This window comes from Brienomyrus brachyistius, unplaced genomic scaffold (genome assembly GCF_023856365.1).
Source record: "Brienomyrus brachyistius isolate T26 unplaced genomic scaffold, BBRACH_0.4 scaffold42, whole genome shotgun sequence".
Lineage (NCBI taxonomy): Eukaryota > Metazoa > Chordata > Actinopteri > Osteoglossiformes > Mormyridae > Brienomyrus > Brienomyrus brachyistius.
In genome coordinates, this window is record NW_026042317.1 from 1,046,278 (window position 1) to 1,070,292 (window position 24,015).

Consider the following 24,015-nt stretch of genomic DNA (forward strand, 5'->3'; position numbering starts at 1 on the left):
CTGCACTTCTAAATGAAGACGACAGTTTTGAATTCCAGCTGCCAAAACACCAGCGCTGTGCTTGTAATCTACTAAACCTAGTAGCTAGAGAAGATGGCATAAATGCAACATCCAGTGAGGCATAGAGGAAATTGTACCATTCTACATTTAGCAAGTGTAATGGTCTGCGGAACAAATGTGGAAGGTCCACTGTTCCCTCCAGCTTCTCCGACCGAATAAGACAAGGTGGAATTCCTTGTTCCTGGCAGTGGAAAGACTATGTAGGATAATCGAAGACAAGGGTGAGGGGGCAGTAGGAGTAATGTGCACTGGCCTAAAGGTCCCAATGTAAGTAAGAAATATGCTATGTGTTTTATTAGTTAATTAAAATGAACGTGTTCAGTTTTTTATTTTTTGTACAATATTCTGATTTAATTCAATGTAAAGGTAGGCTTAAAATTGCGGTGCTGTTTGTTTTGTTTTCATTACAGGTTCAACCCAGCCGACTTGCATTCCTTACTGAGTATGCTGCTGTAATGAACCCTGTCGCCCGGGCAACCAACATTCTGCAAGCGGAATCTAATGCCCAAATGGGGTGGCTACTTCCGACAATCAACCTCCTGACCATCAAACTTGACAGTCAAGATGCAGCTGAAGTACTGCAAGCCTCTTGTTGATATGCTACAGACTGGAATTAAGAAGCATTCTGGGCACATGTTGGGGGATGCTGAGCTGATCGCAGCTTCGATTCTTCTTCAAAAATTCCGAACATAATGGACAAAGGATGATATCACAATCAAAATGGATAAGACAGCATGTGTATACACTGTAAAACCTAACAGTACTTCTTAATAAAAGAAGTTAATATAACAATAATTAATTGTTGGTGGTGTATTTAATTGCCAGTGCTGCCCTTGGATGATTAGCATATGCTGAAAGGTGTTAGGACTGTTGTGATACCCTTTTCGGTGTAGTTCCTGGTACCGCCCACTCCCCTGTAGATCAATGGTGCTGGATGTATATTTGCATAACATGACACAGTACTGTTTTTGACTTAACAGATTTTTTTTAATTCACCACGATTGTGATGAATAGGGCAAGAGAACAAAAACCACAGAAATGGCTATTGTATATTAGCCAGTGACTACGCGAGATAGTATAGTCTCTATGGTTTAACTAGAGAAGGCATTGGCCGGGAAGAAAATGCTGTGAAAATCAACTATTTTGTTTCTCTTGTAAGACTGGGCTGTCTAGGAAAAACATCAAGTCCATATGTACTTCTATAATTGAGGAGATTTCTTTGGGGATACACATATATAAAGGATATATCGAATTTATATTGTATAGAATATATCTAAGCATCATTCATACTCAAATGACAAGACAATTATAAATCCAGGTTATGAAAAGGTTTCTGTGTCGGAAAGGTACAGAAAGAGCCTAACGCAGGTTTACAGGAAACAAAGGTGTGGTGTAGAACACAAGGACATGGACAGAGAAAGGCAATGGCACAACCCCTCAATATGATCAATTCATCTACTCTGTGTCGTCCTCCCAGCTGTCAAAGTAATTGTCAGCAAAGTCCAGCATCTGCTTCATGGCCTTGAGGAGCAGGATGTCACAGGTGTCACTCAGCTCACTCTCATCAAAGTAATTCTTCACTGGAATCACATTTGATGGTAGGATGCCCAGACACTCGCTAGCTCTGTAGATCTGCAGAGAGACACATACATTCATGTATAATTTCCTGCTGCTGTATCACATGATTTGTGTCAAACAGGGCTGTAATAAGCCACAACTGAAATGGTATAAATCTGCCTTTAGCAGATGCTGCCAAATGAGAATGTACAGTAGAACCTTGGAACTTTAATAACTCTTAACTCAACCAACTCTGATATCAAACGGGTATTTTTTTTCAAGGCAATATGTTGGATCTCAACCTTTCCTACTAGAACATCTATGGGTCGAGAAGCGTTCAACTGTACAAATTCGGACCTCGAAAGGGTCTATGGTGTTTAATTAGTCTCAAAACTCACGCACATAAAAACCACGCTTGCATATGCACTCGCCAGCAGAAATATCATCTTCACTATACGCTTCACTATACGTATTACACAATACTCACTTGCTCACTCAGTATTTAATTATTACTCTCAAAATATGTGTCACGCCCGGCTCGTACGATCCTCATGTGTGCCACGCCCCCCTGATTATCCACGTGTGCTTCCCTGATTATACCCAGCTGTACCCTGTTGTCTTGTCTATTTCAGTCCCCGTCTTGCCTCAGTTCAGGGTCTGTAATTGATGTTAGTTTGGTTGCATGATCCTGTCCCGTCCGTAGCTGCCATTAAATTCCCGTTTACCCCGATTTCACCTCCTGCCTCCTTCCTGCCCGCTTGCCTACCCATGCGCCTTACTCGCACAACCGGCGAAGCGTGACAGAATGGCAGACCCTAGGAAGAAAGCACCTTCCGTGATTGAGGAAGAATACGCCGGTTACGCTGACCAGGTGCTATTCTGGATCGCCCAGCCCGGCATCCGGGAAGATCCCCCGGCATGGGGTCTCGTCAGCTGGAGCTGGGTCATCCTGGACCAGCTGTCCCTAGAGGAGGACGCACACCTCGCAGAGGAGGTGCGCGATAACTTCCGGCAGCTGGCCGAGCTCCGGACGGAGCGGTGGGTCGCTCCGAGTGAGCCCGGGACTGTCCTCCCGCCGTCTGCCTTTGTGGACAGCGCGCAGCCTCCCTTCCCGACGAGGACCCGAAAAAGGAAGAAGCACGCGATCGTCCCGGCGATCGTTCTGGGGACGTGCGCACTCGCCCCCGCCTCCCTCTCAGCCGGGGAACAGGAGGACTCTCCGGCTGTTCCTGAGGTCACCTGCGCAGCTAAGCTGCCTCCCCGGGCAGCTTCTCCCGTCCGGAGAACACGCCGGGCCGCCGCGCAGCCCGAGTGGCCGCCTCCGCTGCCTGCAGGCCCACCGCCCGAGGCGCTCCCTTCGCCTCTGCCTGCTGCAGCTGCTGCACCCCAGCAGGAGGTCCCGGCTACGCCCGCTGCCTGCAGGTCCACCGCCTGAGGCGCTCCCTTCGCCTCTGCCTGCTGCAGCTGCTGCACCCCAGCAGGAGGTCCCGGCTACGCCCGCTGCCCTCGCCACCAAGTTCTTCACCCTCCAGGGACTATGCTGGAGGGTACCACTGTACGACTAAAGTTCTAAAGCTCCTGAGGGCAATTAAATGTCAAAAAACTGTACTACTTGCCGATAGAGTTTTTTAGTGTGATAGTATTCATAACCGGCTTCCACTGAATCAGTATCAGAATGTAATCACTGATAAGACTTCTACCCACTTATGCAAGTCGCTCTGGCTAAGGGCATCTGGCAAACGCAGTAAATGTAAATCTAAATTTTGGACACAAATTTGTCATCTATCCATCCATAACCCCCAATCCCAGGAAACAGAGGACCTGAAGAAGGAGACACCCAGGCCAGGATCCTGGTTTATGGAGGCGTGAGGCCACAGTGCTACCCACAGGGTCATTTTGCTGCCTGAAAATATGTTTTCGAAAATAAAATTGAGATAAAGGTTTGTGAGCCATTGGAATATAATAAACCAAAGGTTCAGACCCCCCAGGGCTGTGGGCTCGATCCCTGTCGCTGGTTGCATGTGTGACATTTGCTTGTTCACTCTGTTTCCTCCTACAGCCGACAGACATTCACCCAGATGAACTGCTATCTCTCACTTGTTCACGGTGTGTGTGTCTGCTGCAATCTTTTAGTACTGATTCCAGTGTTAGACCCAGAAACTCACCATATCCTTTATGTAGCAGCTGTGATACACCTTCTTCAAGTCCTTTTCCACATGTGGGCACGCTTTGTCCACATGGGTCAGTAGCACCAATAGAGGGACCTCTAAACACAGCAACAGAAACATCTCACTAGTGACATATTATATGTTGTCTGCCAAAGGCACGGAAAGCGTTCAGTTTGCCATATTCCAGTCCGGTAAACTGAACTTCTCTGTGTTCATACTGAATATCCAAATACATTATTAAAGTCATTACTTCTCAGGGGTGCACTTTCCCGTATGATTGTTCAGTATTATTCATGGTTCAGGAAAAGCAGGTGTTAAAGCATATTACAACATGTATATAAATAGTTGCTTGTGAATTGTGACCCCCAGATCCACCCCCTCCACCACTGACACACACTCCGTCATAGATGCCACCTCCCTCCCTGTTCTCCACACTCACTGACCTGCCGAGTTAGTTCTCTTTCTGATTTCATCAATTTTATTCTTCATTCCTTGGTCCACAATTCCAGTTGTGGAGGCGTCCATCACATACACCACACAGTGGATCCTGTCCTTAAGAGCCAATGTGCTCCATGCCTGAGAGTTATCAGCTTTCATTGGCTGCGCAGGGTTGAACTAAACAAACAAAAAGGTGTGAATGACATACAGACATGCATTGACTGTGAGATCATAGGAAACTCAAGCGAAAAGCAATGTGAGTCCATTCATATGACACTTATGTAACAACAGCACATTATTTATGCCAAAAACAATCAGTGAATGAGACTTAATTTCCTGTATTCATATAGCAGTAGTTTTTAAGGTGTGTTTAGATACACAGTTCTTACCTGGTACTTGTCTGGTATGTAGCCCTTCAGGATGCTCTCAATATCTTCAGTTCTCACCCCTCCATCCTCCCTTGCTTCCAGTCCCATGGTGTCACACAGTAGGAATCCCAGAGGCTGTCCGCCTCGGCCCGCTTTCACCTGGTAAGTGTGATACTGGAACAAGACACACGATGTCATTCACCTTCTACCTGCTTATCCAGTTCAGCAGGCATCTCAAAATGATGTAACTTGGTGGCCACTGGTGAGGAGGTCTTCAGCTCAGGCCACCCACTTTATTTAAACAATACAAGGATAATGGACTTAACAACCAGCATTAAAATGGGGGTGTGGGGAGATTCACTAAGCTTGGTGACACTGCTGATTAGTTTTTTATTTTTCAGGGAGACCAATCACTTGGTCTGCGGATTGGATTTAATAACCATTAAGAATCACATTATGTGCTCAGCCGGTACGATGTGATTTCATATCACGGAAAATACATTTGAGCACCACATGTCCTGTAGGTAATGGCAATAAGAACATGATGAGGGCGGGACAGTGGCTCAGTGGATGGTGCTGCAACTTCACACTTCTAGGGCTGGAAGCTCAAATCGTGCCTCTGGCTCTGTGTATGTGGAGGTTGCATGTTCTTGCTGTGTTATGTGGGTTTTCCATAGGTTCAAACTAAATATCCTGCCATAGAGTCAATCCCTTCCTAAATCACAATGAGGATAACAAACAGCAACTGAAACAGTGTGAAGCTAAAAATAACAGAATATCGTCCTTCCTCTCAAGCAAGAACATCATATAAAGACATCTGGATACACGAATGTTATACCAGGAAATGAAGTTAGACAGTCTCATTACCTTCAAGGTCAGGCTGGTTTTCATTTCTCCTACATCAGCTTGGCTTGTAATGTTGCCACGGAAGATAGAGTTGATTGAGTTGAAGAAGCTTGATTTTCCAGATGTAATCTGACCAATTAGAAGAATCCGAGCCTGAGGCACTGAATCGATAGTGGGCTTGTAATCTTGCAGGTATTGCTTGAGATCAGTTCGTGTGCTAAAAGAACAGACATTGGAATTGGAAATAGGAATTAGTCAGAATTCATAAGGAATATAAACGATCCCATAATAGCATATTACTATGGCTTCCTTTACATCTCATTAGTCATCTGCAACTGAAACCACTTAATGAAGTGTCATGCATGCTTATTAGAAAGTGTTTATTTATTTTTTATTTACAGATGCTAACCAAAGCTATGCAAGGGTCTTGTTCAAGGGCCCAATGGTGACATCACTCTGCGGAACATAAAATCAGAATCTTCAAAATCTTTATTCCATCCATCCATCCATCCATCTATCCATCCATCCTCCAAACCGCTTATCCTATTGGGTTGCGGGGGGTCCGGAGCCTATCCCGGAAACAATGGGCACGAGGCAGGGAACAACCCAGGATGGGGGGCCTGCCCATCGCAGGGCACACTCACACACCATTCACCCACACATGCACACCTACGGGCAATTTAGTAACTCCAATTAGCCTCAGCATGTCTTTGGACTGTGGGGGGAAACCGGAGTACCCGGAGGAAACCCCACGACGACATGGGGAGAACATGCAAACTCCACACACATGTGACCCAGGCGGAGACTCGAACCCGGGTCCCAGAGGTGTGAGGCAACAGTGCTAACCACTGCACCACCATGTCGCCCCCTCAAAATCTTTATTGCAACATAAAATAAAACTTGCTTTGGCACAGCTAATTGGAGGAGCCCATTACAATAGACCATTAACAATTAGGGCATAAGCAGACAGATTAAATGTGAGGCAAAAGATACCCAGCAGAGATACATAAATGCAGTGTAGGTGATAAATGCAGTTACCAGCTGGTAAGCTAACCTGCAGGGCTGCACACTGCCCAGTGTTTATATGTGTGTTTGTGTGGGAGGGGAAGGTTATAGAACTTATGCATATTTTAAATATATATCCATAAAATTATGTGATGCTAGTAAAAAATAAACAAAACAATTTGTTGATTATGTTGGATAAAAACGGGCTTCATACCTGTGGTCCCACACAACATCCCTCCAAGCTTTACCAAGAAGCTCTGGTTTGTTCTCCTCTGTCACTGGGGTACTGCTCCCACTTCCCATTTTCCCAACACCAGCTTTCTGACCTGTTCAAGGAAAGCATTGTGTTTTCATTATCGGTCCACCAGTCCCTGGAGAAACTGGGGTTAAGGGCCTTGTTCACAGGATCTGAACCAGCAACCTGCTGACTACGGACACAGAGCCCTAACCGACTGAGCCACACACTGACCCATTACCCTTTTGCATGAACCTTTTTAACAATATACTTTATACATTTTCAATATGCCTTATGCTACAGCTGGCTTTGGAGTAAAATGTTTCTTAAATGGATTTTTACAGTGCTTGAAGTAGGGAAAATCGAGTGCCGGTCCTCCCCTTGTTATCTTTTACCGTTACTAGCAAATCAAACATAGTAGAAATGTTGCTGGTTCTCTGAAAAGAGAGACAAAGAGGTGCTGGTACAGCCTCTCTCTGAACAGCCCACTTCAAGCACCGAATTTGTACTTATACCTATTATACCTGGTACATTCAGGGCTGGTCCTCACCCATGTGGCGACCTGGGCAGGAATTACCGGCAGTGCCCCCCCTCCCCAGTGCAAACTCCAAAATAGATGCAGAAACAATAAGAGTGAAGAAATAAAGATGCTGGTGACTAAACAGTGCCTAAACCAATCCACAACATTAAATAATGGATGTCAGATTGAACAATAAATTAACTTAAATATATAAATATATATAAATACAGAACATTTAACAAACACAACACTATGCATCCATCTGCTTTTAAGTGTATCCATGCAATGCCAGATGCGTCATTAAATTTGATGCCCCCCCACGTAATTGCTTTTAAACACATCCCAGTGTCGGAATCCTTTCCAATGAAATACAGCCACACTTTACACTGTTCAGCTTTAGGCTTTTTAACTGGGCTTGAGGTAGCTACCGGCTAACGGTAGCATCTGCTGACATCAGAGCAAGTGAAACATGAACCAGAGATGGAACGTAAGGTGCAGTGATGCTTCTGCTGTCTGAGCAAAAGTGGGAAAATATTACAATCAACAGTTCAGGCATTTAAGTGACACCAACATAAGGCAACAAAATATACACTTCAGTACCGGTACATACTGATCGGTACCCATCCCTATTGTTCATTGTTTAATATTGATTAAATTTGTCTGCCTAATGCAATAAGTGATTTGCAACATTTGCATATTATATGAGTAGTGCTGCACGATGAATGGTTTTTGAATCGCAATGTTGATTCATATCATTATGCTACTTCATTATAGGGCTGAATCGCAATGTTGATTCCTGGATCCCAATGCGATCTCATTCTTACAGGACAACAATTCTGCCACTCTCTTCTCAAAATCATGGACAATTCATACTCCTATAAAATCTGATATTAACATGACACAGATTCTGCTGCATTTGCATTAGCAGGGTATTCACTGCACCAAACCAAGTGCTCCCTTTTGCAGGGCCTGAAGAAATCATTTGTCCTCCACTACATATAATGTCTGGTCCTTCAATCCAATCATTTCATTTCATGTATTTCAAGTGTTGTGTCTTTAACTTTGAAAACGGATACAATTTAAACTTCAACGGACTGACATATTGGACTAATGCTGATTTCTTGATTTTTATCAAATATTAGTCAATATTTACAACATATTTTGTACAATGGTAATAAAATGCATCAAAGATCAAATGATCCTGTGTGATCCTGTTTACAGTCATCTCACCCATCTTTTTGTAGTCAATAAGTACCACTGCCTTAATTTTTGGGGCAGTTTGTCTCAAAATTTGATCAGGTTCAGATATTCCCCCTTACAACATGTCTGCAAAGGTTTAAAAGAATCTGGGAATTACTTTTATCTGTTATCATACTACCGAGATCAAATGTCAAGTACTACACCTGTTTTTTTTTTTTTTTTTGCTTTCATTATGCTGTTTGAAAAAGATCCATAAAATACTTTTAGAGTTATTGTGTTCACAAGACTGAGTATCTTCTATAGCTGTCATTTCCTTCCTTTGCTACCACACAGTGCTGCTGCTTCATTTTTGAGACAATTTATCTGAAAATAAAACCAGGCATAGATCTTCATTTAAATAATGTTTTTGTTACACATTAATAAAACTCATCCAACACTTTTTTTTTTTTACAAAATCAAATGTAGTCTGCTTTCACCCTTCGTTTTGCTGCCACTAAGCTGCATTGCTTAAATTTTGGGGTGATCTGTGTCAAAATTTAATCAGTGCCAGTTGGCACCCATATAAAGTTTGAACAACACCCAGCAAATAGTTTTTTAGTTATCATCTTAAGGGGATCAAATGTCAAAACTCCATTTTTTCTTAACAAATGAACCCTAATGAGGGGCCCAAGGTAAAATCTTGTCAGATGTTAGAGGTATCCCCTAGATGTAGCATATTAAATAAACTTCTCATCCGTGATAAATATAATTGAATTTGACCAGCATATATTTTAAGTCTGAGACAGACAGTGACCAATGCTGGATTCATCAGGTCATTTTATTAGTATAGCATCTAATCTAGTGCTGGGTTAAAATGTGTATTTGAATGTGTAATTATTCAGCTCTGGAAAAAATTAAGAAATCATTCTATAATTTTAAATCCTGATTTATTCCTGGGTTTACTGCTGGAGGCTAAACTACAAGGCAGGCTGCTTCCAGGCTCAAAGTTTCTAAGACAGCAACAAACAAGAATAAGGTGAAGCAGGAGGCAATAACCAAAAACTAGACAGTCAAAAGGTAGAAGCAACTTTCTAACGCCAGAGATGACCGTCAATTTATCCGGCAGTGCCTCATAAATCGGAGGATGACCTCAAGTGACCTTAAAAATAATGGGAAAAACATTACGTGTAGGTGTGAAGTGCACTGCTAGGGTTAGAATCATATCAGGCTCCTAGAAGCAGGACTGAAGACCCATAAAGCAATTAATGAGAAGCAGGGAAAAACCAGGCTGGAGTTTGCAAAAAAATATGTATATTTTACACAGGCATGTACCCATAAATTGAGAAATGAGTGAAACAGAAAATTTAGCTGTGGTCTCAATTTTTTCTAGGGCTGTGTATGTATATATATATACAAATATACTGGAAAAATTGAGACCATAGCAAAATTTTCTGTTTCAATCATTTCTCAATTATATAATAATAATAATTATTATTATTATTATCACCATATATATATATATATATATATATATATATATATATATATATATATATATATATATATATATATATATATATATATATATATATATTTAAGCATCATTCATACTCAGCAACGGCACAACCTCTCAATATGATCAATTTATCTACTTTGTGTTTTCCTCACAGTTGTCAAAGTAATTGTCAGCAAAGTCCAGCATCTGCTTCATGGCCTTGAGGAGCAGGATGTCACAGGTATTATTCAGCTCACTCTCATCATGGTAATTCTTCACTGGAATCACATTTGATGGTCGGATGCCCAGACACCCGCTAGCTCTGTAGATCTGCAGAGAGACACATACATTCATGTATATTTTCCAGCTGCTGTATCACAAGACTTGTGTCAAACATGGTGACCAACTGAAATGGTATAAATCTGCCTTTAGCAGATGCTGCCAAATGTGAATGTACAGTAGAACCTCGGAACTCGAATAACTCTGATATCAAACGTGTATTTTTTTTCAATGCAATGTCTTGGATCTCAGCCTTTCCTACTAGAACTTCTATGGGTCGAGAAGCATTCAACTGTACAAATTCGGACCTTGAAAGGGTCTATGGCATTTAATTGGTCTCAAAACACACGCACATAAAAACCACTCATGCATATGCTCTCGCCAGCAGAAATATCATCTTCACTATACGCTTGACTCTACACAATACTCACTTGCTCAATCAGTATTAAATTATTACTCTCAAAATATGAGGCATGCGTGTATGCGCTCGTGAGCAGAAAACCCATCCTGTCTACGCGCTTGCTGCACCCTCTTGTGGAAGCCCTTTAGGGCCAAAACGTCTTAAACTTTTTGCATAGAGACGGAATTATCTCACAGCTAATGTGGAATTAAAACTGGACATCGGTAGCCCGGGAGGTTAGCATATTGGGTCTGTTATGTCTTAGGCCTTAGGCAAGAAGAGATTGTTTTGAATACTGTGTGACCTCGCTTCGAGATAGCTGCCTGCAGTAAGTTCCGCAGACCCTGAGGAAAGCTCGGGCCTTGGAGAGGCAGACAGCGGAACAAAGGGGGGAGAAACCACTTGCAGGAAGAGCTTCGAAGCTGCCCCTACTGATGCACAGCGAGTTATAGCTTTATAGAATAGTTGTGGCAGACAATATATAGCAAGCTATGCGGTAGTGGAAATGTATAAGTAATCATGTTAATCATACTAATCATATGTTAACCATGTACTGGCAGTGATTCAATGACAATACGTCAATACGTTAATCATTAATCAAAGGACAACCGAGTATTTACAGTGATTCAATGTCATGTAATCAATATCTATATTCATATCTCCAGTAGGAGCCTAGCAGTCGAGACATGTTCTGGTAAACTGAGCAGAATGGGTGGACTTTACCTTGCCACCAAGGTGAACCAATTCGAGAACTGTGTTTGTTATACGTTTGAGCTCGTTTCATTGGTGTTTTGTGACCAATCAGGATTTATACACCCTTACTGTGGAGTGGGAGTTATGGTTTATCAACTGGTTGCTCGGGGAGCTCCAGAGGATTTGGTACCGAATGCCAAAGTGTGATGAGAGTGCTTTGCTGGAATGCTGAAATAAAAGAGATTTCCTTTACCTCATCAAACTGAGATGTCCGAAGTGTTATATTTAAAACTTTTCTACCACACTACAGACGTTATATTTTTATCTCTAAAGAAAGACATATAACTTCACATACAGACGGCATTTTGCAACATGTCTTGATGTCAACAAACTGATCTTTCAGTTTAGCACCATTAACTTCTAACCACAAACACCATAACAAAATCAAATTCTTCACCCTTTGGTTATTATTCTCTGTGACTTTCCTTATGTGCAATGAAACAGACCAGGGTGACAAGTATTATATACAATGTTGTCATGGAAATAAATCAATACTTAGGTTTAATCAATTAGCCTATGATTATGGTTTAAAAGAAAATTGCGAAGAGCCATTTTCCTTTGAGTCCCAATGATTTTGATTTCATACATCATAAATAAAACCACATATTGTTGATAGTGATGCATTTGTGATTTTTTTTCTACAGATCATCTGCAGTATATGGAGTCCCTAAGATGTCAGGCTGAAAAAATATATTTTTAGTTGTTTTGTGTTTCCTCTCAATAGTTTTTCGTTCCATCACAATACTTTTCCGCTACTAATGATAACTGTACTCTGTCCATTTAAAGTACAAAAGATAGAATTAATGGATTAATAAGTATAAATCAAAATAGTACAGACCTGTCCAGTTAAGTGTACTTTACTGTTTACAGTAACTGGCGGTCATTGGACATCATTATTATTATTATTTATTATCACCATTATCATTATTATTGTTATAAATAATAATAATAATAATAATAATAAATATGCATGTAACATCATATTAAAGTTGTATGGTGTACATTGTCCCCCATAGTTTAATGCATAAAGCACACAGGACATGTCTGTATTACAGTACAGCAAATGACAAGTGGGCAAGTGCAGTGGGATCACAAATCTATTGTGTGGCAACACTGAAGTATTGTGAGACAATGCAAAATTACTTAGGAAATATTTTCCCACCCTGACCTCTTAGGGGAAATTTAGTGGTACGAACTGTACAAAAATCCACAAATAAACAGGATGGAAGCCACAAATGTAACGATCTACAAATAGGCAAAACTCAATAGCTTTGTGTTCCCTCACAATACTTTTCCGCTACTAATAATAACTGTACTCTGTCCATTTAAAGTACAAAAGATAGAATTAAAGGATTAATAAGTATAAACCAAAATAATACCAGTTAAGTGTACTTTACTGTTTACAGTAACTGGCGGTGATTGGACAAAGTGCAATTATTATTATTATTATTATTATTATTATTATTAGGGGCGGCATGGTGGTGCAGTGGTTAGCACTGTTGCCTCACACCTCTGGGACCCGGGTTTGAGTCTCCGCCTGGGTCACATGTGTGTGGAGTTTGCATGTTCTCCCCATGTCGTCGTGGGGTTTCCTTCAGGTACTCCGGTTTCCCCCCACAGTCCAAAGACATGCTGAGGCTAATTGTAGTTACTAAATAGGCCATAGGAGTGCGTGTGTGAGTGCATGGTGTGTGAGTGTGCCCTGTGATGGACTGGCCCCCCATCCTGGGTTGTTCCCTGCCTCGTGCCCATTGCTTCTGGGATAGGCTCCGGACCCCCCGCGACCCAGTAGGATCAGCGGTTTGGAAAATGGATGGATGGATGTGTGGTTTTTCATGTCTGTATGACTTTATCAGTTGTTGAATGATTGTATCATTAGTTCGCTGGGTTGATAGGTTTAAATAGGTAAACATGGAGGCTCTGCAACGGATTAAACTCATTTACATCATTTCTTATGGGGAAATTTGACTTGGAACTCAACCAAATCCTGTCGACCAGCCTTCTGGAATGAAGTAAGTTTGTGTTCCAAGGTACCACTGTACAACTAAAGTTCTAAAGCTCCTGAGGGCAATTAAATGTCAAAGAATTGTACTACTTGCCAATAGAGTTTTTTAGTGTGATAGTATTCATAACCGACTTCTACTGAATCAGTATCAGAATGTAATCACTGATAAGACTTCTACCCACTTATGCAAGTCGCTCTGGCTAAGGGCATCTGGCAAATGCAGTAAATGTAAATCTAAATTTTGGACACAAATTGTCATCCATCCATCCATAACCCCCAATCCCAGGAAACAGAGGACCTGAGGAAGGAGACACCCAGGCCAGCATCCTGGTTTATGGAGGCGTGAGGCCACAGTGCTGCCCACAGGGTCATTTTGCTGCCTGAAAATATGTTTTAGAAAATAAAATTGAGATAAAGGTTTGTGAGCCATTGGAATATAATAAACCAAAGGTTCAGACCCCCCAGGGCTGTGGCCTCGATCCCTGCCGCTGGTTGCATGTGTGACGTTTGCTTGTTCACTCTGTTTCCTCCTACAGCCGACAGACATTCACCCAGATGAACTGCTATCTCTCACTTGTTCACTGTGTGTGTGTCTGCTGCAAGCTTTTAGTACTGATTCCAGTGTTAGACACAGAAACTCACCATATCCTTTATGTAGCAGCTGTGATACACCTTCTTCAAGTCCTCTTCCACATGTGGGTACGCTCTGTCCACATGGGTCAGTAGCACCATTAGAGGCACATCTAAAAACAGCAACAGAAACGTCTCACTAGTGACATATTATATGTTCTATGGAATAAGCCATCATAGCAATCAGCACACTGATGTCTGTCTTACTCAGAAGCACCTGACAGCATCACTCTGCCTTTCCTCAATCCACATGTGTTCAGCTCAGCTCATGTTCATACCCTAACCTTCAGTCCCAACCCTTTAAAAATGGGCCCTATGTGACAGAAAGCCCTCCAGCTTCTCACAGATGGAGCGGCTCTGTGTGGAGGAGCATCCAGGAGCTCCTTCAGTTACAGCATGAATACTGTTCCTGCCAAAGCCCCGGAAAACATGGTTTGCCATTTTCCATTCCAGAAAGCTGCTCTTGTTCTTACTTTGTCAGGTTCCTGTGTGATTATTCTGTGTTATTCATGTACCCCTGCCCAACAACACGCACTCAATAACAGATGCCACATTCCTCCCCACTCACTAACCTTGAAAACTAGTTTTCTTTCGGATTTCATCAACTTTCTTCTTCATTTCTGTAGCCATAATTCCTAATGTTGAGCTGTCTATCACATACACCACACAGTGGATCCTGTCCTTAATTTGTAACTCTGTCTGACCATCACCACGTCCCCATGGTGATGCAGGGTTGAACTAAACAGACAAAAAGTTGTTAATGACACATACAGACATGCACTGACTTTGAGATCATGAGAAACTCATCTCATATGACATCTGTGTAATACCTTATTTATGTGAGAACAAATCAATGGATAAGATTTAATTTTGTCAGAAGAGAATGTAGGGAGAAGACGACCAGTATCTGTAAACATGTGACTGTTATAAGCCATTAATGGGATCAGACATGCATGCATTCATATGGCAGTTGTTACTGAGGCCTGCTTAGATACACAGCTCTTACCCAGTACCTTTTTTTATGCAGCCCTTCAGGATGCTTTCAATATCTTCAATGTTAACCCCTTCATTTGCTTTTCTGAGATTTAGTTTCCTGTATTCATATAGCAGTTGTTTTTGAGGCATGGTTAGATACACAGCTCTTACCTGGTACTTGTCCGGTATGTAGCCCTTCAGGATGCTCTCAATATCTTCAGATTTCACCCCTCCATTCGCAGTTGCCTCCAATCCCATGGTGTCACACAGTAGGAATCCCAGAGGCTGTCCGCCTCGACCTGCCTTCACCTCGTAAGTGCGATACTGGAAGAGGACACATGATTTCATTCATCTTCTTGCTGCTAATATACTTCAGCAGGCATCTCAAACTCAAATAACATGGGAGCCCTGAGCTTCAGAGCTCAAAAGTCTTGGCTAGAAATGCTTATAATGTGATTTTTTTACAATTTGTCAGCCCCACTGAAAATAGGTTTTTGAAAAGTGTAATTGTAACAAAAAAATAGAATAATCACATTCTAAATGATCTAAGATTATTGGTGCTGAGTTTGCTGAATAAAAGCATTTGTAGCACTTTGGGATAAATGTTGTTTACATAAGTGAAATATTTAATAGTTTTTCTGAATTGCTGAAATATTAAAAATCATTTTGTAAACAAAACTGCACGCCAATTGCCAAAAGTCATTCATTGAATCAGTCACTTGTTTGGCGAAACTTTAAACCTTGCTCACCTAGTTAGACACAATTTTCAGATCTCAGTCACCCTTTTTGCAAAACTCGAAACACATTCTCATTCATCAAAACACATTTTGCGCTTTGGTGAACTTTGATGCAAAATAGAAAACAGACCGCAGAGATTAAGCGCAGCCAGCACACTGTAGTCATTTAAACACAATGACTCAAAACTGTTCACACACATTTCTAAACATCTGAAGAAGCCAAAGAGTGACTAGAACATAGAATACATGCCATAGGTGAATATGAGTTGAATTTCGACGTCAAGGTACAAATGGGCCACACAGAGGATTCTTTCTGCATCACTCAACAGGGGATAGCATCGCTACACCCAGCCCTGAGACATGGTGATGAGGCAGAATGAACATTCTTCTGTGACTCTGGCTTGGCAGTTGCACAACATTTTACTGTAATATGCCTCTCATTTGTTTACTTTTTGGCTTTGTCCTTTACAGTAACTTTTCTGGAGTACTTTGTACGGCAAACGTTATATATTACAGTGTTTTACAATCGCCATGACAGCTTTCCAATACATTTAACAAGTTCCCAAAACTCTTAACACAGTTAGCACAACATCCGTCTTTGTAGGCTATACAATTAACACATTTCTTGTTGCTATGATACAAAATGCATACAGTAAACACCAATTTAAAATGCTTGAACTTCTTTTACACACAAGCTCAACCAAGACCAAAACAATGTAATTTTACAGTCAAATCTACAAATGCTTTCACATTGTATGTCAGAACAGATAACATCATGTTCTAAACATAACTTATATAGGCTAAAGTCAAAGTGAACAGCTGTTCATATTGTGAATTGAAACACAAATATATTCCCTGTATTTTATTCCATTGCCAATGAGAAACAGCTTATTGCAGTTATGGAAATATATAAATCACAGCTGATTCCCATCTAGGAACCACACTCAGGTGTTGCGGTTTTCCCAATCACATGATCATATGTTCTAAAAGAGGACTCTTTGGGCTGATCTTGTGTGGAAAAGGAACAATATAGAGCAACAGAAAGAAAGAAAAAAAGAAAGAAAGAAAGAAAGAAAGAAAGAAAAAGAATGCTTGCACGAGGGAAAGGAAGACGAGTAACAGGATTGAGAGGAGTGGGACAAGGACAAGGGAGAGGAGTGGGGCAAGGTAGAGGGAGAGGAGTTAGAATTTAGTTACAGTTGTGTGGTGGCGCTCAAAGATGGACCAGAGGTAGGGTAACTGATCAAATAAGAGCTACTATCATTGACCATGTCATAAACCACGGGCTATCATACAGAGAGGCTGGAGAACGAGTACAGCCAAATCTCAGCCGGGACAGTGGCATCCATTGTCCGTATTCTCAGAGAAACCAACAGGTAGGATATTGCTTCTCCTACAGCAAAGTGTAAATAATTTTACCATTTACTGTATCAGAGTGACTGTATGCCTCCAGTCTCTAATATGTAACTGTATTTTGTCCCTCTAAGGATTCAACGTCTACCTCCCTCAGGGAGCAGAGGAAAGCTCTTGAATGAAGAACAGGAACTTGCTATTGTCAACATGGTGATTGCTGACAATGAAATAAAACTGAAGGACATTCAGTCCAGAGTTGTAGAGGACAACCTTGTCTTTGGGAACATTGCAGCAATCAGCATAACATCCATTTCTCGGACTCTAGCTAAGCACAGAGTCCGAATGAAAACACTATACAAAGTTCCTTTTGAAAGGAACAGTGAGCGCATCAAAGAACTCTGTCACCAATACGTCCAGGTAAGGTTATGCAATACAGTCATTACTGTACTATACACAGTGTGTTTTGCAGCAAACTACTCTATAACAGTACAGCACAGCATTTACATACACTGTGTCTAATTACTTTCAGAAAGTCATGGAGTTGGAGGTGTTAGCAGAAATACATGCTACAGCGGTTATGGCGTGTAAAATATTATACTAAACCGAATGTATATATCTTTATGGAGGACTGGCACACACACGTTAAACTCCTGTCTCTTTACCGTCAAGAAGAAAAAACTTTATTAACACTTTTACAACATCGGCTTAGCTCACAGCTGCCACCCATCGGTCATCAATACAAACTCTTTCACATATATACACTTGACAATTTGAGAGCACATTATACATTTCTGTCAACAGGAGGCCAATCAAGTCCCACATGAAATGATCTATGTTGACGAGGCTGGCTTCAACTTGGCGAAAAGGCGTCGCTGTGGGAGAAACATAACAGGCCAAAAGGCCACAGTTACCGTGCCGGGCCAGAGGGGAGCCAACATCACCATGTGCGCCGCAATCTCCAACAACGGTGCACTCCTGCATAAATGTCAGATTGGCTCCTACAACACCGACCGCCTTCTCCTGTTTTTAGAAGACCTGCACGGAAGACTGGTGCCAGAGGTAGAAAGGGGACAGGTGGGAGACCACTTGCCAATATATGTCATCACATGGGACAATGTGGCATTCCACCATTCCCATGCAGTCACAGCCTGGTGTGACGCCCATCCAAGGATGATGTCCCATTTCCTTGCCCCTTACTCCCCTTTCCTCAACCCCATTGAGGAGTTTTTCTCAGCATGGAGATGGAAGGTTTTTGACCATCGTCCACATGACCAAATGTCCCTCCTGGATGCAATGGATGCTGCATGCCAAGACATCACAGCTGAACACTGCCAGGGGTGGATAAGGCATGCCAAAAGATTCTTCCCACGATGCCTTGCCAGAGAAGATATCAGGTGTGATGTGGATGAGAACGTGTGGCCAAATGCAGAAGACCGGGCAGAATAGAAGATGATTTTGTTTTTTTATTATAATTCCGGTGCTTTTTCTGTTTGCATATCTTAAAGTAATGTCCTTTTGCAAATAAAAGTCTGTACTGCAGCAGTTCTGTGTCTGTATTTTTTTTTACATAAACTGTACATTTTATACAGCTACTCTGAGATGGTCATACATTTTTTGGTATTGAATTTCTGCAACAAAGGAAACAAAATGGATGCATTTACTAAACCAAACAAAACAAAAATGTAGAAAGGCTTCAAATATAAGGGCAGACCTGACACATAAAATAATGCAGTTTCTGTAATTTCAGCTGATGATAGTGTTTGTTTGTCAGTGTGTAATGATTGACTAAATGTTCCTGTTGGAAGAGAACATGTGTTAGTGTTTTCAATAATTATTTGATTTTGAAACATGTTTGCAGTGTTTTGCTAGACATAGTGTACTGTGGTAGTTTATTATTGTATTTTGAAAATTAGTTTTGAGGTTTAGTTTACAATGTGTGATTTTGAGCATGAAGTTAACCGTTTTGTCAATTGTGTGTTTTAGGTGTGTTGGTGCGTTAAGAGTTTGCTAGCTTATAGTCGCACGATAATGGTACGTTAACGTTAGGTCAGTCTGCTTTTATCCCGCCGAGATGTGGATTGATAGATAATTTTACTGTCATGTTCCTGTCGGAATTTTAAGATATCTATTTTACTGATGACATCCAGTATTCTTTCTAACGTCATTGCTTCATATTAAGTTTTCCAACAGCAAACTAGTGGGGGTTTTTTACTGTGAAACAGGTACAGGAAATGCTACGTGTTTTAAACAGCAAATTACGTTGGGTTACTCGGTTACTAGAGGACCAAGAGTTAGCACGTACGGTAAGTTAGCTACTGAAATAAAGCACTGGTAGCTTTTGGCAAGCGCTGGAGCAGGCGTCACCAACAACGGGTACGGGATCCTGCAGTGTTATGTTTTAACTAGACTGCATTTCCACAGAGAAAATGCAAAGTGTGCTTACTCAAATGCAGCAGTCGTCTGACCCTTCTTGTCTCTGTTACTTTTCCTTTTTTTCTTTTTTTTTTTTCTTTTTAATGTTTTGCTAAATGTGGCTTTATGCTTATTCTTAAAGTGTGACACAGACAGTCCCAAGGAGGAGCTATGTATTGTGCTCCTACAATGTTGTGCTGTCATTGAATATTAGAAGAAGGTATTGCCAGAGTTACTATTGGTGTGAATTTCATTTTGAGTTACAGCTGCAGAAATCAGTTCACAACTAGCTACTTAATTGCTGTGAATTCAGTTGCCAGTATTTTTAAGAAACATTTATCAGGTGACAGCTTCATTCTCTTGCCGTCGTTCCGAATAGGTTTTTTATTTTTTAGTAATGAACTACATTAATTTATGGCTCCATGTTGAATTTCAGACTCTGGGCGTGATAGGTATTTCTTCACTCATTGATGTGGTGTTGGCAGCACTGCTGAGCTTGCCCGTGGTATGTTAACAGTCAGTTAACAGTTTCTTAATTTAATGCTTTTTTACAAGTTCAGTTTCCTTTATCAATATCTCCTTTGTGTTTTTTTGTTTGTTTGTTTACCCCCCTTCCCCTCTCAGATTTGAATGTGGCTGTGTAAAGGTTGCAGTTCAAAGACCTCAACTAGAGGCCAGTTACTTAAACATTACAGGTTAAAACATCCACATTATGGGCGCAGGCACCCATATCCTTGCCCATATACCGTATTTTTCGGACCATAAGGCGCATTTAAAAGCCTATATTTTTCTCAAAAATCAACAGTGCGCCTTATATTCCGATGCGCCTTGTGTATCACTTCCAGCTGTGTTTACGGACCTAGCTGCGCCGCTGAGTATTTTGCCCATGGGATTTTGCCACATTATGTTTTGACATAATAATTACCGTAACATTGTCGTGTGTATTTAATGACCCCAAAATGGCTCCTGTGAAGAGACATGCTTACGAAGCGGAATTCTAGCTTAAGGCCATCAGTCACGCAGATCAACATGGAAATAGAGCAGCTGCGAGAGAATTTAATATTAACGAATCAATGGTACGTAAGTGGAGGAAGCAAGCAGACGACCTGCGCCAAGTAAAGAAGACTAAAAAAGGTTTCCGCGGGAACAAAGCAAGATGGCCAAAGTTGGAGGACAACATTGAACAGTGGGTCATTCAACAGAGAGCAGCTGGTAGAAGCGTCTCTACAGTCACTATTTGACTCAAGGCACCAGCAGTAGCGAGTGATATGCAAATCAATATAATGTGCTTGACGCTGCAATCGCGCAACTGTTTAACTCAGACACTGATGGTGAAGATTTTGAAGGATTTGCAGAAGAGGAATGAACTGACAAGTATGTGTATTGTTTTGTATTTCACAAGTTACAGTTGAAAATTTTTGAGTTTTTGAAATTATTCAGTTAATTTCGTATTTCATGAATTAAAACTGAAAAATGTTGAGAGTTATTGAAATTATTGACTTTATAATAAATAAATTGAGTAATATTTGACTTATCTGGCCGCTTTGTCTCGCTTAATTAATGCGCCTTACAATCCGGGTATTAGTTGTCCATGTACATGCAAGTCATGGAATGCGCTCAGGTCACATTTGTGTAGAGTCCATACTAGAGAAACATCAGTTACATTCAGCTGTCATGTTTGTGGGTTCTCTGAAGCTGCCTCTGAAAAGGAGTATTTCACTCATATGAATTTGCATCTCAAAGCCAATGAAATGGTTCCTTGCATGTTCAAGGGTTGTACATTAGGACAAATATTTATGGGACATTTAAATCACATAAAAATAGAAAGCACCTTGGTTATTCTTACAGTGACTTTAAACCTGGAATCGTTGCAGAAAGAGACAGTTTTGAAAGCTCAAGTGTTTCATGTGAACGTGGAGACAATGAAGAATCAGAAGCCCAGCTTGAAGTGCAGTCTAGTTTTCAGAGAGACGTCTCAGAAATTTTTGAGAAGATGATAGAAGAGAAACTTACAGCACTGTTACTTAAGCTGGAAAACATACTCCATGTTCCCAGTAATGCAGTCGATGAGCTTTTACAGGACTTGCACTTCCTAATGAGTTCTGCATCCCAGACTACATTAAATGCCATTGTTTCAGATTTTTATATTAAGCATAATCTAACTCTGGATGTAAAAGAAACTGAGGAATTGGCCTCTGCCTTCTGTCTTTCTAATCCATTAACTAAAGCAATTGGAGATCAGGGACCACTTGGCACTGCTTTTAAGCGGAAACAGTACTTCAAAGACAAGTTCCAAGTAGTTGAACCAGTTGAATATGTTTTGGATAAGGAGCACAACCATACCTACCAATATGTACCATTATTGCAGTCATTGCATCAGCTCCTTGGCAAAGATGGTATAATTGATGATGTAGTAGAAAACTACAGTGCTCACCAAAATGAAACTGCACAACAAGAATACAAGTCATTCCAGGATGGAGAGTTTTTTAAACAAAATGAGTTTCTATCTTCAGGGGAATTGAGAATAAATGTCACCCTTTATATTGACGAGTTTGAGGTGTGCAACCCTCTGGGTACTTCCAGAAAGAAGCATAAACTTTGCGCTATGTACTGGATTTTGAGCAACTTACCCCCAGGCCAGCACTCCTCTTTGTCATCCATCTATTTAGCAGTACTGTGTAAAAGTAACTACATCAAGGAATACGGATATGGAAAAGTGCTTGAACCTCTTTTGCGTGATCTGGTTGTCTTGGAAGAGCATGGGGTATTTGTCCCACAGATTGGAAAAAATATTAAAGGCACAGTACAATGTGTGGCTGCAGACAATCTGGGTGCCCATGGGATTGTGGGCTTTGTGGAAAGTTTTTCAGGAGAGTATGTTTGTCGATTTTGCACAGGGCGTCTCAGTGATTTTCAGACCAAGCAGGTTCTCTCAGGTGAGTTTAGTCTTCGATCCAAACACGAACACAAAGAACATGTCAAACATGCAGCGGAAAGTGGAAAGCCTTGTTTTGGAGTGAAAAGGCCATGTGTGCTGACAGAAAATCTTTCTCATTTTGATGTGACAACTGGATATCCACCTGATGTACTCCATGATCTGTTGGTGGGTATTGTTCCAGTGGAACTTGCACAGTGTCTGGGCGTGTTGATATCCAAAAAATACCTCTCTTTGGACACTTTAAATAAGGTCATTCTCAATTTCCCCTACAAAGGAGAAGATAAAACAAACCGTCCCCATGTTGTGAAACAAAAATCTTTAAGTAAAAACACAGGTGGCAATGCCGCTGAAAATTGGACCCTCATAAGATTACTGCCTTTCATGATTTACATTTACATTTACAGGATTTGGCAGACGCCCTTAGCCAGAGCAACTTACATACATGATTGGAGAGGTTATACCTGACAGTGAACCAGTGTGGGAGATAATTTTGGATTTAAAAGAAATAGTGGAACTTGCCGTTTCCCAGATCCATACAGAAGAATCCATTGGATATCTTCAGTTCAAAATATCTGATCACAGACAGAAGTATCAAGAAGCATTTCCCAACCAAAAACTTCTCCCAAAGCATCACTTTTTAGAGCACTACCCACACATGAGCCGATGTTTCGGTCCTCTAGTTGGAGTCTGGACCATGCGGTTTGAGGGCAAACACAGTTTTTTTTAAGAAAGTTGACCAACACATCAAGTGTTTCAAGAATGTTGCTCTAACACTGTCAAGGAAACATCAGATGATGATTGCGTATTACTTACACTCATCACATCCACAGAAACCGGGAGTTGAAGTATCAAGTGTATCGAGAGTCTCTGTTGAGGTGCTGAATGATGATGTATCATTGCCTCTCCAGCAAATGTACCCAAACATGGCAGAAGTAAACATGGTTAACAGTGCATATTGCAAGGGGATCAACTATAGAAAGGGAATGATAGTCATCTGTGGATTTAATGATGGGCTACCTGAATTCGGAGAGATAATAAGGATATGTGTACTTCAGGATACTCTGAATTTCATAGTCAGGATGTTCTCAGCGTGGTTTAGGGAGCACTATCGGGCCTTTGAACTGCAACCATGTCCAACTGGCACAATGTCCCTGATAACACATGACAAACTGGCAGAGAAGTACCCATTACATGACTACTTCATTGGGCCCCTTCGACTGATTATGTTTAAAAGATATCCTTATATGACAAGCACATGTTGAACATGTGAGTAAACAACTTTAATTGATGGCTTACTAAATGTGCACTTTATTCTCATTAGCATGAGCACCTGATATCTGATAGACTAGATATCGTCTGGGATTTTGGATATTATAATATCAGAATATAGCATAAGTGTTGTCTCTTCCTAGCTTTAAAGGTTACATTACACTAAAGTGATGACATTTCCTGAACAAGTAATTATTTGCCTTTACCCACAGTTATTATAAATGCATTACAGATGATTATTTATCAAAAATCTCATTGTGTAAATATTTTGTGGAAGCATCTTAGTCATCTCCACTATATCACGAAATCAATATTGAGGTATTTCGTCAAAAATGTCATATTGCCTATTCCAACCTAAAGCAACTAATTTGAACACCATTAACAATAGTATTA

The 24,015-nt window shown here is 41.0% G+C and overlaps 1 protein-coding gene across 1 annotated transcript; it reads right to left on the reverse strand.

The window, feature by feature from the left end:
- Positions 1–872: 872 nt before the first annotated feature.
- Positions 873–15,171, reverse strand: LOC125722820 (interferon-induced protein 44-like). The gene is made up of 10 exons (XM_048999005.1): positions 15,085–15,171; positions 14,511–14,676; positions 13,951–14,051; positions 10,045–10,201; positions 6,657–6,768; positions 5,459–5,654; positions 4,613–4,765; positions 4,229–4,400; positions 3,783–3,883; positions 873–1,692 (listed from the first exon to the last, which is right to left on the reverse strand). The coding sequence occupies exons 1-10, from the start codon at positions 15,169–15,171 to the stop codon at positions 1,516–1,518; spliced, it is 1,422 nt and encodes a 473-aa protein (XP_048854962.1). The 3' UTR covers positions 873–1,515.
- Between the last annotated feature and the right edge of the window lie 8,844 nt (positions 15,172–24,015).

Excerpts from the sequence above, each read along its gene's own strand:
- LOC125722820 (XM_048999005.1), bottom strand. The coding sequence starts at position 15,171 with ATGGGATTGGAGGCAACTGCGAATGGAGGGGTGAAATCTGAAGATATT. Across the intron at positions 6,769-10,044 it reads TGACAATTACTTTGACAACT|GTCAGAAAGCTGGTGTTGGG; the intron begins GTGAGGAAAACA and ends TTCCTTGAACAG. Across the intron at positions 5,655-6,656 it reads GATGTTGTGTGGGACCACAG|CACACGAACTGATCTCAAGC; the intron begins GTATGAAGCCCG and ends CTGTTCTTTTAG.